At 44.6% G+C, this 18,619-nt stretch overlaps 1 protein-coding gene across 1 annotated transcript in view; it reads left to right on the top strand.

Annotated features, from left to right (window-relative positions):
- The first annotated feature begins 10,795 nt into the window (after nucleotides 1-10,795).
- PIGZ (phosphatidylinositol glycan anchor biosynthesis class Z) overlaps nucleotides 10,796-18,619 on the top strand; it is a 29,798-nt gene continuing 21,974 nt past the window's right edge. The window contains exons 1-3 of the mRNA XM_065942116.1: nucleotides 10,796-10,865; nucleotides 10,973-11,030; nucleotides 15,188-15,293. Coding sequence (XP_065798188.1) covers nucleotides 10,796-10,865; nucleotides 10,973-11,030; nucleotides 15,188-15,293 — 234 coding nt within the window. The remainder of the gene's footprint in view (nucleotides 10,866-10,972; nucleotides 11,031-15,187; nucleotides 15,294-18,619) is intronic.

Raw genomic sequence — 18,619 nt, 5'->3', positions numbered from 1 at the left:
AGAACACCAGAAAACTCCTGACTACATGGATCTTTAAGTAATAAGTGACCGTCCAAAAGCCTCCAAACCTACACTGAAACCAACCACCACCCAAGAGCCAATAAATTTTAGAGCAAGACATACCACGCAAATTCTCCAGCAACGCAGGAACATAGCCCTGAACGTCAACATACAGACTACCCAAGGTCACACCTAACACATAGACCCATCTCAAAACTCATTACTGGGCATTCCATTGCTCTCCAAAGAGAAGAAATCAAGATTCACGCATGAGAACACTGACGCAAGCTTCGCTAATCAGGAAACCTTGACAAGCCAATCATCTAACCCCACCCACTGGGTAAAACCTCCACAATAAAAAGGAACCACAGACCTCCAGAATACAGAAAGCCCACTCCAGACACAGCAATCTAAACAAGATGAAAAGGCAAAGAAACACTCAACAGGTAAAGGAACATGAAAAAAGTCCACCAAGTCAAACAAAAGAGGAGGAGATAGGGAATCTACCTGAAAAAGAATTTAGAATAATGATAATAAAAATGATCCAAAATCTTGAAAGCAAAATGGAGTTACAGATAAGTAGCCTGGAGACAAAGATTGAAAAGATGCAAGAACTGTTTAATAAAGACCTAGAAGAAATAAAAAAGAGTCAATTAAAAATGAATAATGCAATGAATGAGATCAAAAACACTCTGGAGGGAACCGAGAGTAGAATAACGGAGACAGAAGATAGGATAAGTGAGGTAGAAGATAGAATGGTGGAAATAAATGAAGCAGAGAGGAAAAAAGAAAAAAGGATCAAAAGAAATGAGGACAACCTCAGGGACCTCTGGGACAATGTGAAATGCCCCAATATTCGAATCATAGGAGTCCCAGAAGAAGAAGACAAAAAGAAAGGCCATGAGAAAATATTCGAGGAGATAATAGCTGAAAACTTCCCTAAAATGGGGAAGGAAATAGCCACCCAAGTCCAAGAAACCCAGAGAGTCCCAAACAGGATAAACCCAAGGCGAAACACCCCAAGACACATATTAATCAAATTAACAAAGATCAAACACAAAGAACAAATACTAAAAGCAGCAAGGGAGAAGCAACAAATAACACACAAAGGGATTCCCATAAGGATAACAGCTGATCTATCAATAGAAGCCCTCCAGGCCAGAAGGGAATGGCAGGACATACTGAAAGTAATGAAAGAGAATAACCTACAACCTAGATTACTGTACCCAGCAAGGATCTCATTCAGATACGAAGGAGAATTCAAAAGCTTTACAGACAAGCAAAAGCTGAGAGAATTCAGCACCACCAAACCAGCTCTTCAACAAATGCTAAAGGATCTTCTCTAGACAGGAAATGCAGAAAGGTTGAATAAACGTGAACCCAAAACAACAAAGTAAATGGCAACGGGTCCACATCTATCAATAATTACCTTAAATGTAAATGGGTTGAATGCCCAACCAAAAGACAAAGATTGGCTGAATGGATACAAAAACAAGACCCCTATATATGCTGTCTACAAGAGACCCACCTCAAAACCAGAGACACATACAGACTAAAAGTGAAGGGCTGGAAAAAAATATTTCACGCAAACGGAGACCAAAAGAAAGCAGGAGTCGCAATACTCATATCAGATAAAATAGACTTTCAAATAAAGGATGTGAAAAGAGACAAAGAAGGACACTACATAATGATCAAAGGATCAATCCAAGAAGAAGATATAACAATTATAAATATATATGCACCCAACATAGGAGCACCGCAATATGTACGGCAAACGCTAACAAGTATGAAAGAGGAAATTAATAGTAACACAATAATAGTGGGAGACTTTAATACCCCACTCACAACTATGGATAGATCAACTAAACAGAAAATCAATAAGGAAACACAAACCTTAAATGATACAATGGACCAGCTAGACCTAGTTGATATCTATAGGACATTTCACCCCAAAACAATCAACTTCACCTTTTTCTCAAGTGCACACGGAACCTTCTCCAGAATAGATCACATCCTGGGCCATAAATCTGGTCTTGGAAAATTCAAAAAAATTGAAATCATTCCAGTCATCTTTTCTGATCACAGTGCAGTAAGATTAGATCTCAATTACAGGAAAAAAATTGTTAAAAATTCAAACATATGGAGGCTAAATAACACGCTTCTGAATAACCAACAAATCATAGAAGAAATCAAAAAAGAAATCAAAATATGTATAGAAACGAATGAAAATGAAAGCACAACAACCCAAAACCTATGGGACACTGTAAAAGCAGTGCTAAGGGGAAGGTTCATAGCATTACAGGCTTACATCAAGAAACAAGAAAAAAACCAAATAAATAACCTAACTCTACACCTAAAGCAATTAGAGAAGGAAGAAATGAAGAACCCCAGGGTTAGCAGAAGGAAAGAAATCTTAAAAGTTAGGGCAGAAATAAATGCAAAAGAAACTAAAGAGACCATAGCAAAAATCAACAAAGCTAAAAGCTGGTTTTTTGAAAAAATAAACAAAATTGACAAACCATTAGCAAGACTCATTAAGAAACAAAGAGAGAAGAACCAAATTAACAAAATAAGAAATGAAAAGGGTGAGATCACAACAGACAACGCTGAAATACAAAGGATCATAAGAGACTACTACCAGCAGCTGTATGCCAATAAAACGGACAACTTGGATGAAATGGACAAATTCTTAGAAAAGTATAACTTTCCAAAACTGAACCAGGAAGAAATAGAAGATCTTAACAGAACCATCACAAGCAAGGAAATCGAAACTGTAATCAAAAATCTTCCAGCAAACAAAAGCCCAGGACCAGATGGCTTCACAGCTGAATTCTACCAAAAATTTAGAGAAGAGCTAACACCTATCTTACTCAAACTCTTCCAGAAAATTGCAGATGAAGGTAAACTTCCAAACTCATTCTATGAGGCCACCATCACCCTAATTCCAAAACCAGACAAAGATGCCACAAAAAAAGAAAACTACAGGCCAATATCACTGATGAACATAGATGCAAAAATCCTTAACAAAATTCTAGCAAACAGAATCCAACAACATATTAAAAAAATCATACACCATGACCAAGTGGGCTTTATCCCAGGAATGCAAGGATTCTTTAATATCCGCAAATCAATCAATGTAATACACCACATTAACAAATTGGAAGATAAAAACCATATGATTATCTCAATAGATGCAGAGAAAGCCTTTGACAAAATTCAACACTCATTTATGATTAAAACTCTCCAGAAAGCAGGAATAGAAGGAACGTACCTCAACATAATAAAAGCTATATATGACAAACCCACAGCAAGCATCACCCTCAATGGTGAAAAATTGAAAGCATTTCCTCTGAAATCAGGAACAAGACAAGGATGCCCACTCTCACCACTACTATTCAACATAGTGTTGGAAGTTTTGGCCACAGCAATCAGAGCAGAAAAAGACGTAAAAGGAATCCAGATAGGAAAAGAAGAAGTGAAACTCTCGCTGTTTGCAGATGATATGATCCTCTACATAGAAAACCCTAAAGACTCTTCCAGAAAATTACTAGAGCTAATCAATGAATATAGTAAAGTTGCAGGATATAAAATTAACACACAGAAATCCCTTGCATTCCTATATACTAACAATGAAAAAACAGAAAGAGAAATTAAGGAAACAATACCATTCACCATTGCAACAAAAAGAATAAAATACTTAGGAGTATATCTACCTAAAGAAACAAAAGACCTATACACAGAAAACTATAAAACATTGATGAAAGAAATCAAAGAGGACACAAACAGATGGAGAAACATACCGTGTTCATGGATTGGAAGAATCAATATTGTCAAAATGGCTATTCTACCCAAAGCAATCTATAGATTCAGTGCAATCCCTATCAAGCTACCAACGGTATTTTTCACAGAACTAGAACAAATAATTTCAGAATTTGTATGGAAATACAAAAAACTTCGAATAGCCAAAGTAATCTTGAGAAAGAAGAATGGAACTGGAGGAATCAACCTGCCTGACTTCAGACTCTACTACAAAGCCACAGTCATCAAGACAGTATGGTACTGGCACAAAGACAGAAATATAGATCAATGGAACAGAATAGAAAGCCCAGAGATAAATCCACGAACCTATGGACATCTTACCTTTGACAAAGGAGGCAAGGATATACAATGGAAAAAAGACAATCTCTTTAACAAGTGGTGCTGGGAAAACTGGTCACCCACTTGTAAAAGAATGAAACTAGAACACTTTCTAACACCATACACAAAAATAAACTCAAAATGGATTAAAGAGCTAAATGTAAGACCAGAAACTATAAAACTCCTAGAGGAGAACATAGGCAAAACACTCTCTGACATAAATCACAGCAAGATCTTCTATGACCCACCTCCCAGAATATTGGAAATAAAAGCAAAAATAAACAAATGGGACCTAATGAAAATTAAAAGCTTTTGCACAACAAAGGAAACTATAAGTAAGGTGAAAAGACAGCCCTCAGATTGGGAGAAAATAATAGCAAATGAGGAAACAGACAAAGGATTAATCTCAAAAATATACAAGCAACTCCTGAAGCTCAATTCCAGAAAAATAAATGACCCAACCAAAAAATGGGTCAAAGAACTAAACAGACATTTCTCCAAAGAAGACATACAGATGGCTAACAAACACATGAAAAGATGCTCAACATCACTCGTTATCAGAGAAAAGCAAATCAAAACCACAATGAGGTACCATTACACGCCAGTCAGCATGGCTGCTATCCAAAAGTCTACAAGCAATAAATGCTGGAGAGGGTGTGGAGAAAAGGGAACCCTCTTACACTGTTGGTGGGAATGCAAACTAGTACAGCCACTATGGAAAACAGTGTGGAGATTTCTTTAAAAACTGGAAATAGAACTACCATATGACCCAGCAATCCCACTTCTGGGCATACACACTGAGGAATCCAGATCTGAAAGAGACACGTGCACCCCAATGTTCATCGCAGCACTGTTTATAATAGCCAGGACATGGAAGCAACCTAGATGCCCATCAGCAGATGAATGGATAAGGAAGCTGTGGTACATATACACCATGGAATATTACTCAGCCGTTAAAAAGAATTCATTTGAATCAGTTCTAATGAGATGGATGAAACTGGAGCCCATTTTACAGAGTGAGGTGAGCCAGAAAGATAAAGAACATTACAGTATACTAACACATATATACGGAATTTAGAAAGATGGTAACAATGGCCCTATATGCAGGGCAGAAGAAGAGACGCAGAAGTACAGAACAGACTTTTGAACTCTGTGGGAGAAGGGGAGGGTGGGATGTTTCGAAAGAACAGCATGTATATTATCTGTGGTGAAACAGACCACCAGCCCAGGTGGGATGCATGAGTCAAGTGCTCGGGCCTGGTGGGCTAGGAGGATCCGGAGGAGTCAGGTGGAGAGGGAGGTGGGATGGGAGACCGGGATGGGGAATTCGTGTAACCCTATGGCTGATTCATATCAGTGTATGACAAAACCCACTGAAAAATTAAAAATAAAAAAAAAAAGGATGAATTTATGACCTAAAAAAAAAAAAAATTTTAAAAAAAAATTTATATTCTTCACACTCCAAAAAACTTTATTATCTGAACACTTTTCTCTGAAAAAAAAAAAAAAAAGTCAAATGTGCAAATATGAAGAAGTTACTCATCAAGTGCTCCTGTTCCTTTAATAGATCCAAGTTATCATACATGAAAAAAAAACAGGCCCCTGTGGCTGGAGAGGCAGGGGAAATGGCCCAGATAAATCCCTTCCTGCCAATACAAATATGAAACTTTGCTTAACTGTAGGTCAGACAAGGGGGGTTGGGGGTCTTTGCCTGAGGACCATCCCTGGGCCCAGGGAGCTTTGGGGCCCAGAGCCCCATCCAACCTTCAGGTGAGTCACTCATCTCTTAGGGTCACCAGTCAGTTCTGTTAATGATCTGAGATCTGTTTCTCAACTTCTTTCACAATGCTGGGGGCCCACGGCCAGCACCCCTCATGAGGGACTGAGGGAACGGGAGGCAGGGAACAGAGATCAGGGTCACCTGGGCTTAGTATGTCCTTTGAGTTTATTAGGAAATGACTTTCTAGGCTCAGCAAGGAAACTTGAACTCTTGGAAAATGGGAGACCTTTGCCTCTACAAATCAAATTCCTGTGATCAGCAGCCTATGGCTTCCCTGGCTCCGTCCTTAACTCCGATGTTGTCCTTCCCAGGTTGGGTGGGCCCTTTCCCCCTACGTCTCTGGTGTCAACTCTGGGCGGCCCATTGTCAGGGTCATGCAGACCCCAGGCTTCATAAGGCTTCAGCTAGTGAGTCCCTCGACTGTGGCAGGGTTTGCTGAGACAAAGCCAAAGGAAACAGTCCAAGGCAGGCAACACCTCAAAATTTGGGTAGAACCATACAAAACTGTCAACAATCCGGTGGTTTTGACTTTCAAAAAACAGCACTGTTATGGCCGAAATAGTCCCAGAATCAAATCTGTGGTGCCACCCAGTGGTCAGAGCAAGAAAATGGTGCTTGTTTCTTTAAACATGAGGGTGGTGATACAAAATAACATTTCTGGAGCTTCCATTATATCCTGGGGATTGAGCTCTAAACAGGTAATTATTTAATGCTATTGTGGTTTATGGTAACAATTACTGATTTTTATATACTACAGACACCTCTTCTGAGGTAGGCAGATAGGTATTACTACCCCCAAAGGTAAGAAACATGAGGCTTAGGGGATTTAAGCAAGTAATGTAGGATCACACAGCTGAGGGAGGCAGACCTAGGTCATACTCCTCACATCCACTGGTTTCCCTTCCTGCTTTAGGGAGAAGATGAGGCTTCCACGCTGGAGATCAGAACTCTCAGAGGTCCCACCAGAGGCTGAACGAGGTGAACACACTCCATGTCTGAGCACTTACTGTCATACAGGAGCAGATGTTAGTAGAAACATTAAGGTAGGCCATTAAATCAATAGTTTTTTTTTTAATTATATTAAAAATTTATTAAAATTATTTTTAAAAACTGTATACTTTTTAAAAAATTGATCAAGTAATTGTTGGATTAGTGAAGTTCAGTCTGGAAAATTCTGTCCAAAAATTATTAAGGATTTGTGTAACTTGTATTAAGTGTCTTAATTCAAATCTTTCTTTGGGGTAAAAGTGTCCTGTGAATCAAATGGCAAGGTCCAAATACCATGATGATGATGTCACGGCTGCTTCCTCCCATCCTTGGCCTGGGAGGCCAAGAGGGAAAGCTGCTTTCTTAGGCAGGCCAAGGAAGTGGTAAAGCAGGCAGGACACCCCACCATCACCAAGGCTCCTGAGCTGGCTGGGCTTAGTGAGTTCGGAGGGCACTGCGATATCCAGGCCGTGGGACGTTGGTCAGAGCCTTCCTGGCGGAAGAGGGCCAGGGTTATTTCAGGTGACTTACTTCCAAGACATTAGAGCTTTGTGGGTTTCTAGAGGTGGCAGTGTCATTCTACAGCTGGAGGAGCTGGAGCACAAAGGAATCGGCCTGCTCAGGATCACACATCTATCTAGTTGTTGGCAGAGCCAAGTCATTACCCAGGTGCTGACTCTACAGCCCAGCTCCTTCCAGCCCCTGGATCAGAAGGGAAGCACTGTTGTCATAACTGACCTGTGATTTGTGATCTGGGAAAACCACAGAGGACGTGAGCCAGGACTTCAGCTGTTCCTGAGCTTGCACCACCTGAGAACTTTGCCCCATTCCAAGTGGGCCCAGGGCAGAGAGAGGAGGAACTGAAGTCATTTCCAGCACAGGCTCTGCACTGTCTTCCAGTTTCCTATAGAGTCTAGTCCTGATTTCAGATGTTGACAAGGAGGAGGAAGAAAAATGAGGAGGGGGGACAGAGGAAGAGCAAGGGGACTAGAGGACAAGAAGAAGAGGGCTCTGACCAGAGATGAGAAGGCCTCAGGATTACTAGGCTATGTCTTCAGGCTTAGAAGAGGCTTACATACCAGGCTGCTGTTTTTCATGTAAGCATTGTATATCCACCTGAACATTTTTAGCTGTGTGCATGTATTACTTTGATTAACAATGTAGGCTAAAGCAGGAAAGACTTCCATTAGACAGGAAACTGAAGAGTGTCAGAGCACTGCCCTGGCAACTAGAGAGATTAAGATACCCAGGGAGCCAGGGGGCCCAGGGGAAGGGCAAACAGCACCTTCCATCTAGGCCAGAGTGGAGAAAATGAGCCCTTGTCTATACTATATTCAGTACTTAAAAATCTGGATTTTACTATAAGCAAATAATATCTCAATAAAGTAGGTAGGGTTTGTTGTTGTTGTTTTTTAATGTGACGGCTGCTGCGAAGCCTGAAAGGGAATACAGTTGAAAGGATTCTGCTCAAGACCTTCCAAAAAACCTTTGACTGGGCACAGAGGGTGTGAGGCTCTCCAGGCCAGGACAGCCTCTTGGGAGGCGTCATGCAACACTCCCCCGCTAGGGGGCAGTAGTCACCAGCCGCCGCGCTCGTTCCTCAGGCCGGGGCGTGGGCAGGGACACAGAGGGACCCCGGAGGACACAAGGTCCCCAGCGGCGCACTGAGCTCAGTCCTGGAGCCCATGAGTTGGGGTCGCTCACCCCGCGGAGAGACCGAGAGCGGCAGGCCCGGCGGGTCTCACCTTGGGGGAAGGGAGCCTGAGCTCCAGGGCACACAGTGACCTCCTCCGGCCCTGGCTGTCGGGCAGCCCTGTCCCCCACCTGCGGAATGCAGAGGACGGAAGCGGCACCCGCCCCTGGCCTGTTTTCAGGGTGCAGGACGCCGCGGCAGTGACTGCCGAGAAGAAGCTGCGTCTGCGTGAAACCCACCCTGCGTCTCCTGCGCCGCTGCCCAACCAGGCTGGCGGAGCCTTGCCGCCGCGCCTGTCCTCCCTGACCCGCTCCACCAGCAGAGCAGGTCGTCTGAGCAGTAGCAAGCCCCACCCACAGAGAACTCAGAGATCGCCCTTTGGAATGACAAAGAAGCATGGCCTAGAACTGTTCTGCTTAAGTGTCCCTCATGCTAGATAGGCGGATCGCCAGGCGTCGCCAAGGAGGGGGCTGCTAGGGGGAAAGCGCAGAGGGGAGAGACCAGCCACTGCCCACGTGCTGCGACCCAAGGGCCACCGGGGACCCTCCCCGGCCCTGGGGCGACCCCGCCCCTGGGTGTGCGGGGCTCCAGCCCTCTCCACCACACCTCCGCCCCGCCTGGCGCACTGCCTGCTTTGCCCAATTTCCCGGACCGGACCGAGCGGCCGCCGCGCTGAGGACACGCCGCCGGCTCCAGCCCGTTAGTCCGGGCTGCTCCCGACCCACCCCTACCCGTGGGGCTCTCGCGGGCCTGGCCGGAGGTCGCCAGCTGGGCAGGTGCAGCCGGGAGCAGCGCGCGCTCGGTGAGTCGCCCGAGCGGCTCTGGAAGAGTTGATGGGGATCAAGGGGGAAAGAGGGAAGGTCACGGAGGAAGGTGATTCTTTCCATTCCTATCTTTGCCGGCTGCCCAGAGACCAGCAGAAGCTAAGGACTCGGGAGGCAGGCTAGAGAGCTACAGCCTCCACGGTTTTAGGGGCAAATTTCCCCAAACTGAGATTCACTGGCTCTGAGCACTGACCTGCCCCAGCCTAGCGACATGACGCTCACGGTGAGGTTTTCTCAGGAAGGGGAAGGGAGGCCGGGGATATCCTCCACTATGGAGCACTAGCTCTGAACCCAGGTAGAGGCCTAGACTTAAATCCTTTCCTACTACTCTGGGCTGGGCAGTTGTGTAACTTTACTGAGCCTCACTTTCCCCATCTATATAATGGGAATATAATGCTACGTCCCAGGGTCCCTGTGAAGATGAAATCGAAAGGTGCTGTAAAACGCTGCACAGATAGGTCTGCATTTGCCAGAGAAGATTCACTATTTTTGGTCTCAATGGGATGCACTTTGGGCCAGGACTATCCTCTCCAGGATGAGGCCAGGGTGAGGGGATGGCCTCCCTGACCAGGAATCACATGGGAACACAGACAAGAGCTCTGCTCCAGGAGACCCTGCGGCACTCTGGTTACTGGCTGTTCAGGCCTTTGGATGGGCCGCACAATAGACAAGGACAGTTTTCCTTAAGGAGGGCATCCCTCACCAGACCTTCTTCTCAGACCCCTTCTCCTCAAAAAACTGAGAACCCCTGTTAAAATTATGAACACCTGAAAACTCCCTGCTACAGAGCCAAGTTCTCATTTTGCAGGTGGAAACTTCAAGGTCAGGGATGGTTACATGATGTGTGAGTTGGTAGAACTACCTTCCTCTTACGTGGTAGAACTACTCTCTCTTATGTGTGTTTAATGCTGCGTGCTGCCTTCTCTGTTAAGCAAAGGATAAATGTGGAGCCGTCTGGGCAGCCAGAGAAGAAGGCACCAGGGTCAGACTGGCATGCTCCCAGGACGGAGCGCTCTGCAGGGTTTACTGGGGCCCTCTGGGTCCAGGTGAGGATGAAATGCAGCACCAAACAGGAAAATGGACTCAGGAAAGCCACCCTCACTCTCTGCACCTGGGATGGACCCTGGAGTTTGAAACAAGACCTTGCTCTAGAGGGACATGGTCCTGGCCAGTTTCGAGCCAGAGAAGACTATTGTTTGCCTGTTGAGCAGGGGCCCCCTTCTCCAACACTTCCTTCCACGCAGTCTTTAAAATCTGCTCCTAATACCGGATCCGGATCCGGAGAGGGCTGAACCTTCAGCTTGCTGCCCTTTCCTGTAAACAACAATCTGGCAGTTTTGTCAGGAAGAAGTTTAAGTTGGAAGATAACATGCGATGGCTGCCATTCTGGGCCATGCTCCTCCACAGCTGCGTCCCCAGAGCAAGAGGTTGCACATACAGGAGGGTAAGGCACCGAGATCCAGCCCCAGGTCTCTGGACTCAGCGCGAAGGACGAGTCTCTCTGCCCAGCCGTCCCGTCCTCTAGCCTCCCTGTGTTGCTCTCTTCCCCAGCCACCTTCCCACTCACCCCTACCCACCCCGCGACCGGCGCAGTGGTTTCTGCTGCTTTGTACCCCTGCCACTAAAATGGTCTCTCCCTGCTGCCCGCACTCAGACGTCCCCTCCGCGCACACGCGCGCTGGCTACCCCTGACCATGGATCAGGACCCGGTCCCCTGCTCTGCAGTCGAACCTCCGCGGCCCTGGGTGCTAACCCTTTATTCCAAAGCCTCTTGTTCCCTGTCCTCGGGACACGGGCGGGCTGTGGGATTTGCAGGATTTGGACCCCCGCTGGGCAGCTCAGGGCGCTTACTAGCATAAATAAACAAGCTTGCACACTGATTGGGTTTAGGTAGTTAGTTGCAACGCCCCACGCTGTTGGCTCCGCCCCCTGGTGCAGTTCCCCTCCTGTTGTGGTCTCAGCCCCGGGAGCCAGCCGCTGGAGGAGCAGTGATTGTCTCCTAAAGAACTCCCACACTTGTTAAGTTCAATGCCCTGCGATGTTGCCATCCGCTCCAGGGATCTCCGACTCTATCCTTGACCCTAGCCCCGCAGTGGTCCCATCCAGGTGCACTCAAGGAGCTGAGATGAATCCGAATGGATCCCAGATCTGGGGGACCTCAGACAGGGGCAGAGAAGCGATGAGACGGCACAGTGCAAGGCCTGGCCCAGGATGCTGCAGAAATGGGCTAGGGAGAGCTTTTCGAGGGTCCAGACAGTTTGTTTCACCCATCTTCACGACAGCCCTGAGGTAGGGTTATACTCATTTTACAGATAAATAATAATACATTGGAGTTGAGAGATTAAGTGCTCTTTCACCATGACACAGCAAGAATTTGAAACTAGGTCGGCTCAATGCCAAAGCTTGTCTTAACCTCCATATTTTAAGGGGATCTTGAAAAGGAAGCAATGTGAGCAAAGAATAGAGGAGGAGACCACAGAAAAACGTCGTGTTTCTGGAGCACCGAGCTCTGTACACGAAGAGGTGAGAGTGGAGGCTGGAGAGGTTGCTGGGGACCTTGGAGAGCCTTGGAAGTCATAATTGGGAATGTGGACTTGGTCCTGAGGGTGGTGAGGGGCTGACCCCCCTTCAGAGGTTTTATACAGGAGAATAACGCGTGATCTCAGGCTGCAGTTAGGAGGGTGGGTGCAGGTAGGGGAGGAAAAGCAGAGAAATGAGTGTGGTCTACTTTAGACCATCTTGCTTCTCAATATTTTATTATGCACACATAGAAAATGATTTGTTTTTAAGATGGAAGATGACCCTTGGGTCTCTAAACTAGTTCCCTCTCTGCTGCAGGGAACACGGGTGGAGGGCAGGTAGGGCAAGTCATGGGGAAATGATATGTTCCTTTTGGCTGCCCTGTGTTTGAGGGAAGTGCAGAAGTCTAACAGAAAGTGGATTAGGTTTCTGGAGTCAAACAGACTGGGTCCAACTCCTACTTTCATCAACCTACTCAGATGGTTGCCTTGAGTAAAATAACTTAATCTCTCTAAACCCATTCTTTCATCTATAAGATAGGGATGAGAATAGAATTTTGGGGTTGTGATGAGAGCGAACTGAGATAACGTACTGTGCCTGCAGCGCGAAAGTCGCCCAGTCTGACTCTTTGTGACCCCATGGAATAGTCCATGTAATTCTCCAAGTCAGAATACTGGAGTGGGTAGCCGTTCCTTTCTCCAGAGGATCTTCCCAACTCAGAGATCAAGCCCAGGTTTCCCACATTGCAGGTGGATTCTTTACCAGCTGAACCACCAGGGAAGCCCAAGAATACTAGAGTGGGTAGCCTATCCTTTCTCCAGTGGATCTTCCCAACTCAGGAATCAAACCAGGGTCTCCTGCATTGCATGCAGATTCTTTACCAGCTGAGCTACCAGGGAAGCCCCTGTCTGGAGCATAAGTATCTTAAAATGGCAATTCTATTGTTATTTTTATTTATTATTATCAGTAAATCTGAAGCTCAGGAAAAATAATTTCTGAAGTCATCAAAAGGAAATGGAAATCATGAAAATAAATGAGATGCCCCAAAGAGTGTAGATGGGGAGGAGGAAGTACTGAGTGGACAGTTGTGGACAGAGGAAGAGGAGCCCAAGAAGAAATGGTCAGAGGAAAAGAAGGAAAGCCATCAATCAGAGCCTGGTGTCATAGAAGCCACATACATGGCGTAGCTACACAGCCAATCCTCTGTCTCACTTACTTCCTTCTAACAGAACCTGATGTTGTCAGGGTAAAAGCCCTCTTCTCTGGATGTCTCTGTGCCTTAAAGGAGGCAGCCAAGTGCCCAACTTCAAACCAGGAAATGGGTCCTCACTGGAAATCCCATATCCCTTGCCACTGATTGGTTTAGGAAGCTGTATCTGATACCCTTCCCGCCAGTGGGACTTAATGAAAAGTCAGGTGGGGGACATCTAGAAACGATTCCCTTGATTTAAAGAGATATACATACAAATCAAAACCATAATAAATACCAGTTCACATACACTAGGATGACTAGAATTAAAAAGTCAGATAGCAACAAATGCTGGTCATGATAACAGGAAATTCAGAGTCCATACTGCTGGTGGGAAGCCACTTGCAAAACAACCTGGCTGTTCATCAAATGACTAAACACAAAATTACCATGTGACCCAGCAGTTCCACTCCTAGGTATATGCCAGAGGAAATGAAAATGTGTTTCCACACAGAACCTCCTAAGCAAGTGCTTATAGCAGCATTATTCATGATTATCTAGATGGTTTAACTCAAATATTCATCAACAGATGAATGGATACACAAATGTGGTATATCCATATAATAGAATAGCACTTAGCCATAAAAAAGGAAATCAGTACTGATACCTGCTACAACATGGATGAACCTTGGAAACATTCTAAATGAGAGAAGTCAGCCACCAAAGATCACATACTATATGACTCCATTCATATGGAAGTCCAGAACAGGAAATCTATAGAGACAGAAAATAGATTAGTGGTTGCTTAGGGCTGGGGTGGTAAGCAGGGGAATGGGATATGAGGTTTCTTCTGGGAGGTAAATATTCTGAAGATGATGATAATGATTACACATATCTGTGAATATACTAAAATCACTGAACTGTATACATTAAATGAATTGTATGCATGTTAATTGTATGTCAATAAAACTATTTCAAAAGAAGCAACAACAAAAAAAGACATACATAAAAAACACAGACTCTTCACATTGTCTTGTTTAGATGGGATGGCTGGAAGGGTACCAGCCATCTTGCTGCCTTCGTGAGGATGATGTCTACACAACAAGAAAGGCAGAATCACAAAGATCACCAAGAAGCCCAAAGAAACCTTGGCAGCAGCAAACCCTGCTCATCTTGTTATGTGATGTGATGAATTGTTTACACCATTTTGAGTCACAGTTTTTGTTAATATTATCCAGCAATCGTGTACTTTAATCCCCAAGGAGTTTCATATAGGAAAACAGTTGCTTATGAAAACTTCAGAGGTGCTGGATGGTCAGGCTCAAGCTGACCCTCCAGGAATGTCTCCTAGAAGCTGCAAAACTGACCCATTGTTGGAGCTACTATTTTGTCCCCCTCTGTCAGGAAGGTGGGACACAGGAAGCCACCCCGGCGATGATTAAGTTCAAGGACACAGTGCAAACACAACATTGTAAGTCAACTATACCTCCATAAATTTTTTTTTAAAGAAACACAATGTATTACTTGTGACCTCGGAACCAGCAATGTGGTTGTGACCTCATAACCCAAAGATCTTTGCTCCCTGTCAGCACCTACGAAGCTGGTAAATGAAACTGGAATACTGATTGAGAAAACTTACCCACCTCCTTGATCTTAGCACCAGAAGCAAGCAAGGCAGCAGGAGGATAGCCTTCGCTTGACTTCCACCTTCTGAATATTTCCCATCTAAGAACCAACTCCTACTTCCATCTCAGATCTCTCCTCTGAAGTCATTTTTCCTTTGGCCTGATATATATTTGTGTATACGTCTACATATATATATATATATGTATATCTCCTTTCAAATGTTCTAGGATCTGCTTGTGAAGGTATTTCAATTCTGGCTTACCTGAAAATACCTTTGTTTTGTCGTCATTCTTGAATTTTTTTTTTCCTAGACAAAGAAGATAGACTGGTAGTTATTTTCTCCTCTTTTTTCTTTTATCTATTTGCTTTAGTTCTTGGGGGAAGGAAGGCAACATACATCTGGACAATTTGACTGTTCCCTTTCCCCACAGGGTGGACCAGATTGTGAGGTGGAGCCTAGGGACCAGAAGGTCTTCCAACACAGACACAGCAGATGAAATCACAATGATGGGACATGTGGTCAAGGGAGAAAAGCAGGTGAGTGTGGGATGGAGTTTCACTGGTGTGGCAGAGCTGGTCATTGGCCAAGAAGCTCTGGGTGGCCTCAGGATAAGCACAGGGGAGGGTGCACGTCTCAGAGCCACAGCCCCGGAGAATACGCACCTGGCCCTGGGAAGGCACAAGCATGCCCACACGGCCCCTGCCTGACCGACCTGTGGCTGTTTTCTTTCAGCATATAAATGTTGTCTTTCACGAAGGCCTACTGCCTACAGCCACTTCTGATACCAAGTGGCCAGAGTTCATTATGGGAAATAGAAGCCAATTGAAAGAGAATCTAAATAGGCAGTTAGGTACTAAAAATCAGTAGGTGCACTCGAAGAATAGGCTGCAGTTTGGGCTGCCAGGAAAGACTCTGAACACCCAGAAATAACTCTCTGGAGGAGGCACCATTTGTGACAGACAAGTATAAAGGCCACCTCAGAACTCTGTTGAACTTACTAACAGCGATGTTAGAATGCTGCCATAACTGCCGTTACACCCAAAGCTGGGCTGGACACTGGAGAGCTGAAGCTGCTGCAGGAAAACCCTATGTCTGCATAATCTTGTTTGCCAGGAGAAAGCACTGAAAACTACAGAAACATGGCCTGTTTCACTTCTGCTTTCTTCATTTTTTTTTAAAATTGGAGAATAATTGCTTTGCAACATTTTGTTGGTTTCTGCTGTCCAACAAAGTGAATCAGCTACAGGTATACATATATCCCCTCCCTCTTTTTTCCTTTAGCTCCACTGTGTGGTTTGCGGAACTTCCCTGACTGGGGTGGAAACTGCGCCCCTTGCAGTAGAAGTGCGAAGTCTTAACCATCAGACCACTAAGAAAGTCTGACATCTGCTTTCTAAATTCTTAAAACCTAACTTGCAAAACCCAACTTCAAGGGAATCTACAAAATGTAGCTTTGGGTTTCCCAGCCTTTCACGATGTCAGAGGATCCTCCAGAAGGAGATTGGAATCCCTGTTGTCAAATGGCAGGCGATGTAGGGGCCTGCAGTGCCATCTAACTGGGTTAATTGGATTTGACAATTAGAAAATCAGGTGGCTCTTGAGAGGACTATGTCAGGACAGCGGTGGTGAGAAAAGCCAGACTCTATGGTGAAGGAAAGTTAACACGACATGAGCACTGAATTCAGCAAATGTGGATGGTTTGAGGTTTCCTGTGAAGGGAAGAGGAGATGGAGGAAGTAGATAGAGGGCACATCCAGTTTCAGGGAGAGTTTTAGTTGCTTGTTTCTGTAAGAATGGTAGAGAATCAAACACATTTATGGATGGAAAGGAAGGTGCCAGCTGAAGAGAGCAGAGGGAGCAAACAGATACATGATGGTTGGAGAGCTTGCAGCTGGTGGAAGGGGATGCTCTTGATGTATGGAAAGATGCTTGGATATTTTGCTAAGGGACAAAAGCATGCGTATTATAAAGCAAACATTGTAGGATTCTTTCCTGTTTTAAAAGTATATTAGGTACTTTGAAAACACTCACTTAATTGTTAGATAACTCTCATAGAGACCAAAATCAGTTTTGGCAAAGCTGAACCATGGAGATGGAGCAGCCCCAGCCAGTGGCATCAGCTTGGGCAGAATAAGAATGGGCGAGGGTGGGGTGGAGGACAGCAGACTTCTGCAGGCCATGTGGCCACAGGCTGGCTTGCTCCGTAGGCCTCATGCTCGAGTTGTGATCCCAGCTCACCTTCCCTACCACGTGCTGAGAAGCAGTCAGCCAGCAGTTGTTCTTGAACCAGCCTCAGAGGCCTAGACATAGCCTCTCCCCATTGCATCCAGCCTCAGCTGTCGTGGAGCCATTCAGGCTCCCCATAGTCATCTGGGGCCACATCCTAAAGGGCACTGACATGATTGCTGTCCAGTCCTCTTGTGTTGGCTTCTCTGGCGGCTCAGACAGTAAAGCATCTGCCTACAATGCGGGAGACCCAGGTTTGATCCCTGGATGGGGAAGATTCCCTGGAGAGGGAAATGGCAACCCACCCCAGTACTCTTACCTAGAAAATCCCATGGAGGGAAGAACCTGGTAGGCTACAGTCCATGGGGTCGCAAAGAGCTGGACACAACTGAGTGACTTCACTTTCACTTTCCTCATGTCTCCTGTTCCCCCACCCCAAATCATGATCACAAAGATTCACTGACCAAGGCTGACATGTAAGTACATGACTTCCTTGAAAATAACTTGAGATGGCTTTAACTTAGCTTTACTCGAACCTGTCTTATTCCTCAACATGGCTATTTCTTTTCTTTTTTTTTAGTTGAAGTACATTGACATACAATAGTGTGTTAGTTTCAGGTACAGCAAATTGCATCACATAAATATACTTTTTATTTCAGATTATTGTCCATTATAGGTCATTACAAGATATTGAATATAGTTCCCTGTGTTATATACTTAATCCTCTTTGCTCCTCTATTTTATGCTTATAAGTTTATATCTGTTAATCCCAGATTCCTAATTTATCCCCCTCCCTTTCCCCTTTGGTAATTGTAAGTTTGTCTTCCATGTCTGTGAATCTGTTTTGTATATAGATTCATTTGTATTATTTTTTGGATTCCACATAAGTGATATCATATAATATCTGAATCTGCTCAGAATGATGTTCTCTCGGTCCATTAATGTTGCTGCAAATGGCAGTATTTCATTTTTTATGGGTAATATTCCATTGTTTATTTATACCACATCTTTATCCATTCATCTGTTGATGGACACTTAGGTTGCTTACATGTCTTGACTATTATAAATAGTACTGCTACAAACATTGAAGTGCATGTGTCGTTTTTAGTTAGAGTTTTCATCTCTTCTGGATAAATGCCCTGGAATGGGATTGCTGGATCATTGGTGGCTTTATTTTTCATTTTTTAAGGCACCTCCATATTGTTCTCCATAGTGGCTGCACTAATTTACACCCCCCACAAGCAGTGTAAGAGGGTTCCCTCTTCTCCACATCCTCACCATCATTTATCATTTGTAGACTTTTGGTGATGGCCATTCTGACTGCTGGGACATGGTACTTCATTGTGGTTTTGTGGTTTACTAATTAGCAATGTTGGGCGTTTTCTCATATGCCTGTTGGCAATCTGTATGTCTTCTTTGGAGAAATGTCTATTTAGGTCTTCTGCCCATTTTTTAGATGAGTTGTTTTTCTTTTGACATTGAGTTTATGAGCTGTTTGTATATGTTGGATACTAACGCCTTGTTGGTCGCATCATTTACAAAGTTTTCTCCCACTTTAGGTTGGCTTTTCCTAGTTTCCTTTGCTGTATGGAAAGCTTGTAAAGTTTGGTTAGAGACTAAGAAAACATGGATACAA

The sequence above is a fragment of the Muntiacus reevesi genome, chromosome 8 (assembly GCF_963930625.1).
Source record: "Muntiacus reevesi chromosome 8, mMunRee1.1, whole genome shotgun sequence".
NCBI classification, from domain to species: domain Eukaryota; kingdom Metazoa; phylum Chordata; class Mammalia; order Artiodactyla; family Cervidae; genus Muntiacus; species Muntiacus reevesi.
This window is presented reverse-complemented; position numbering and strand designations above follow the sequence as displayed.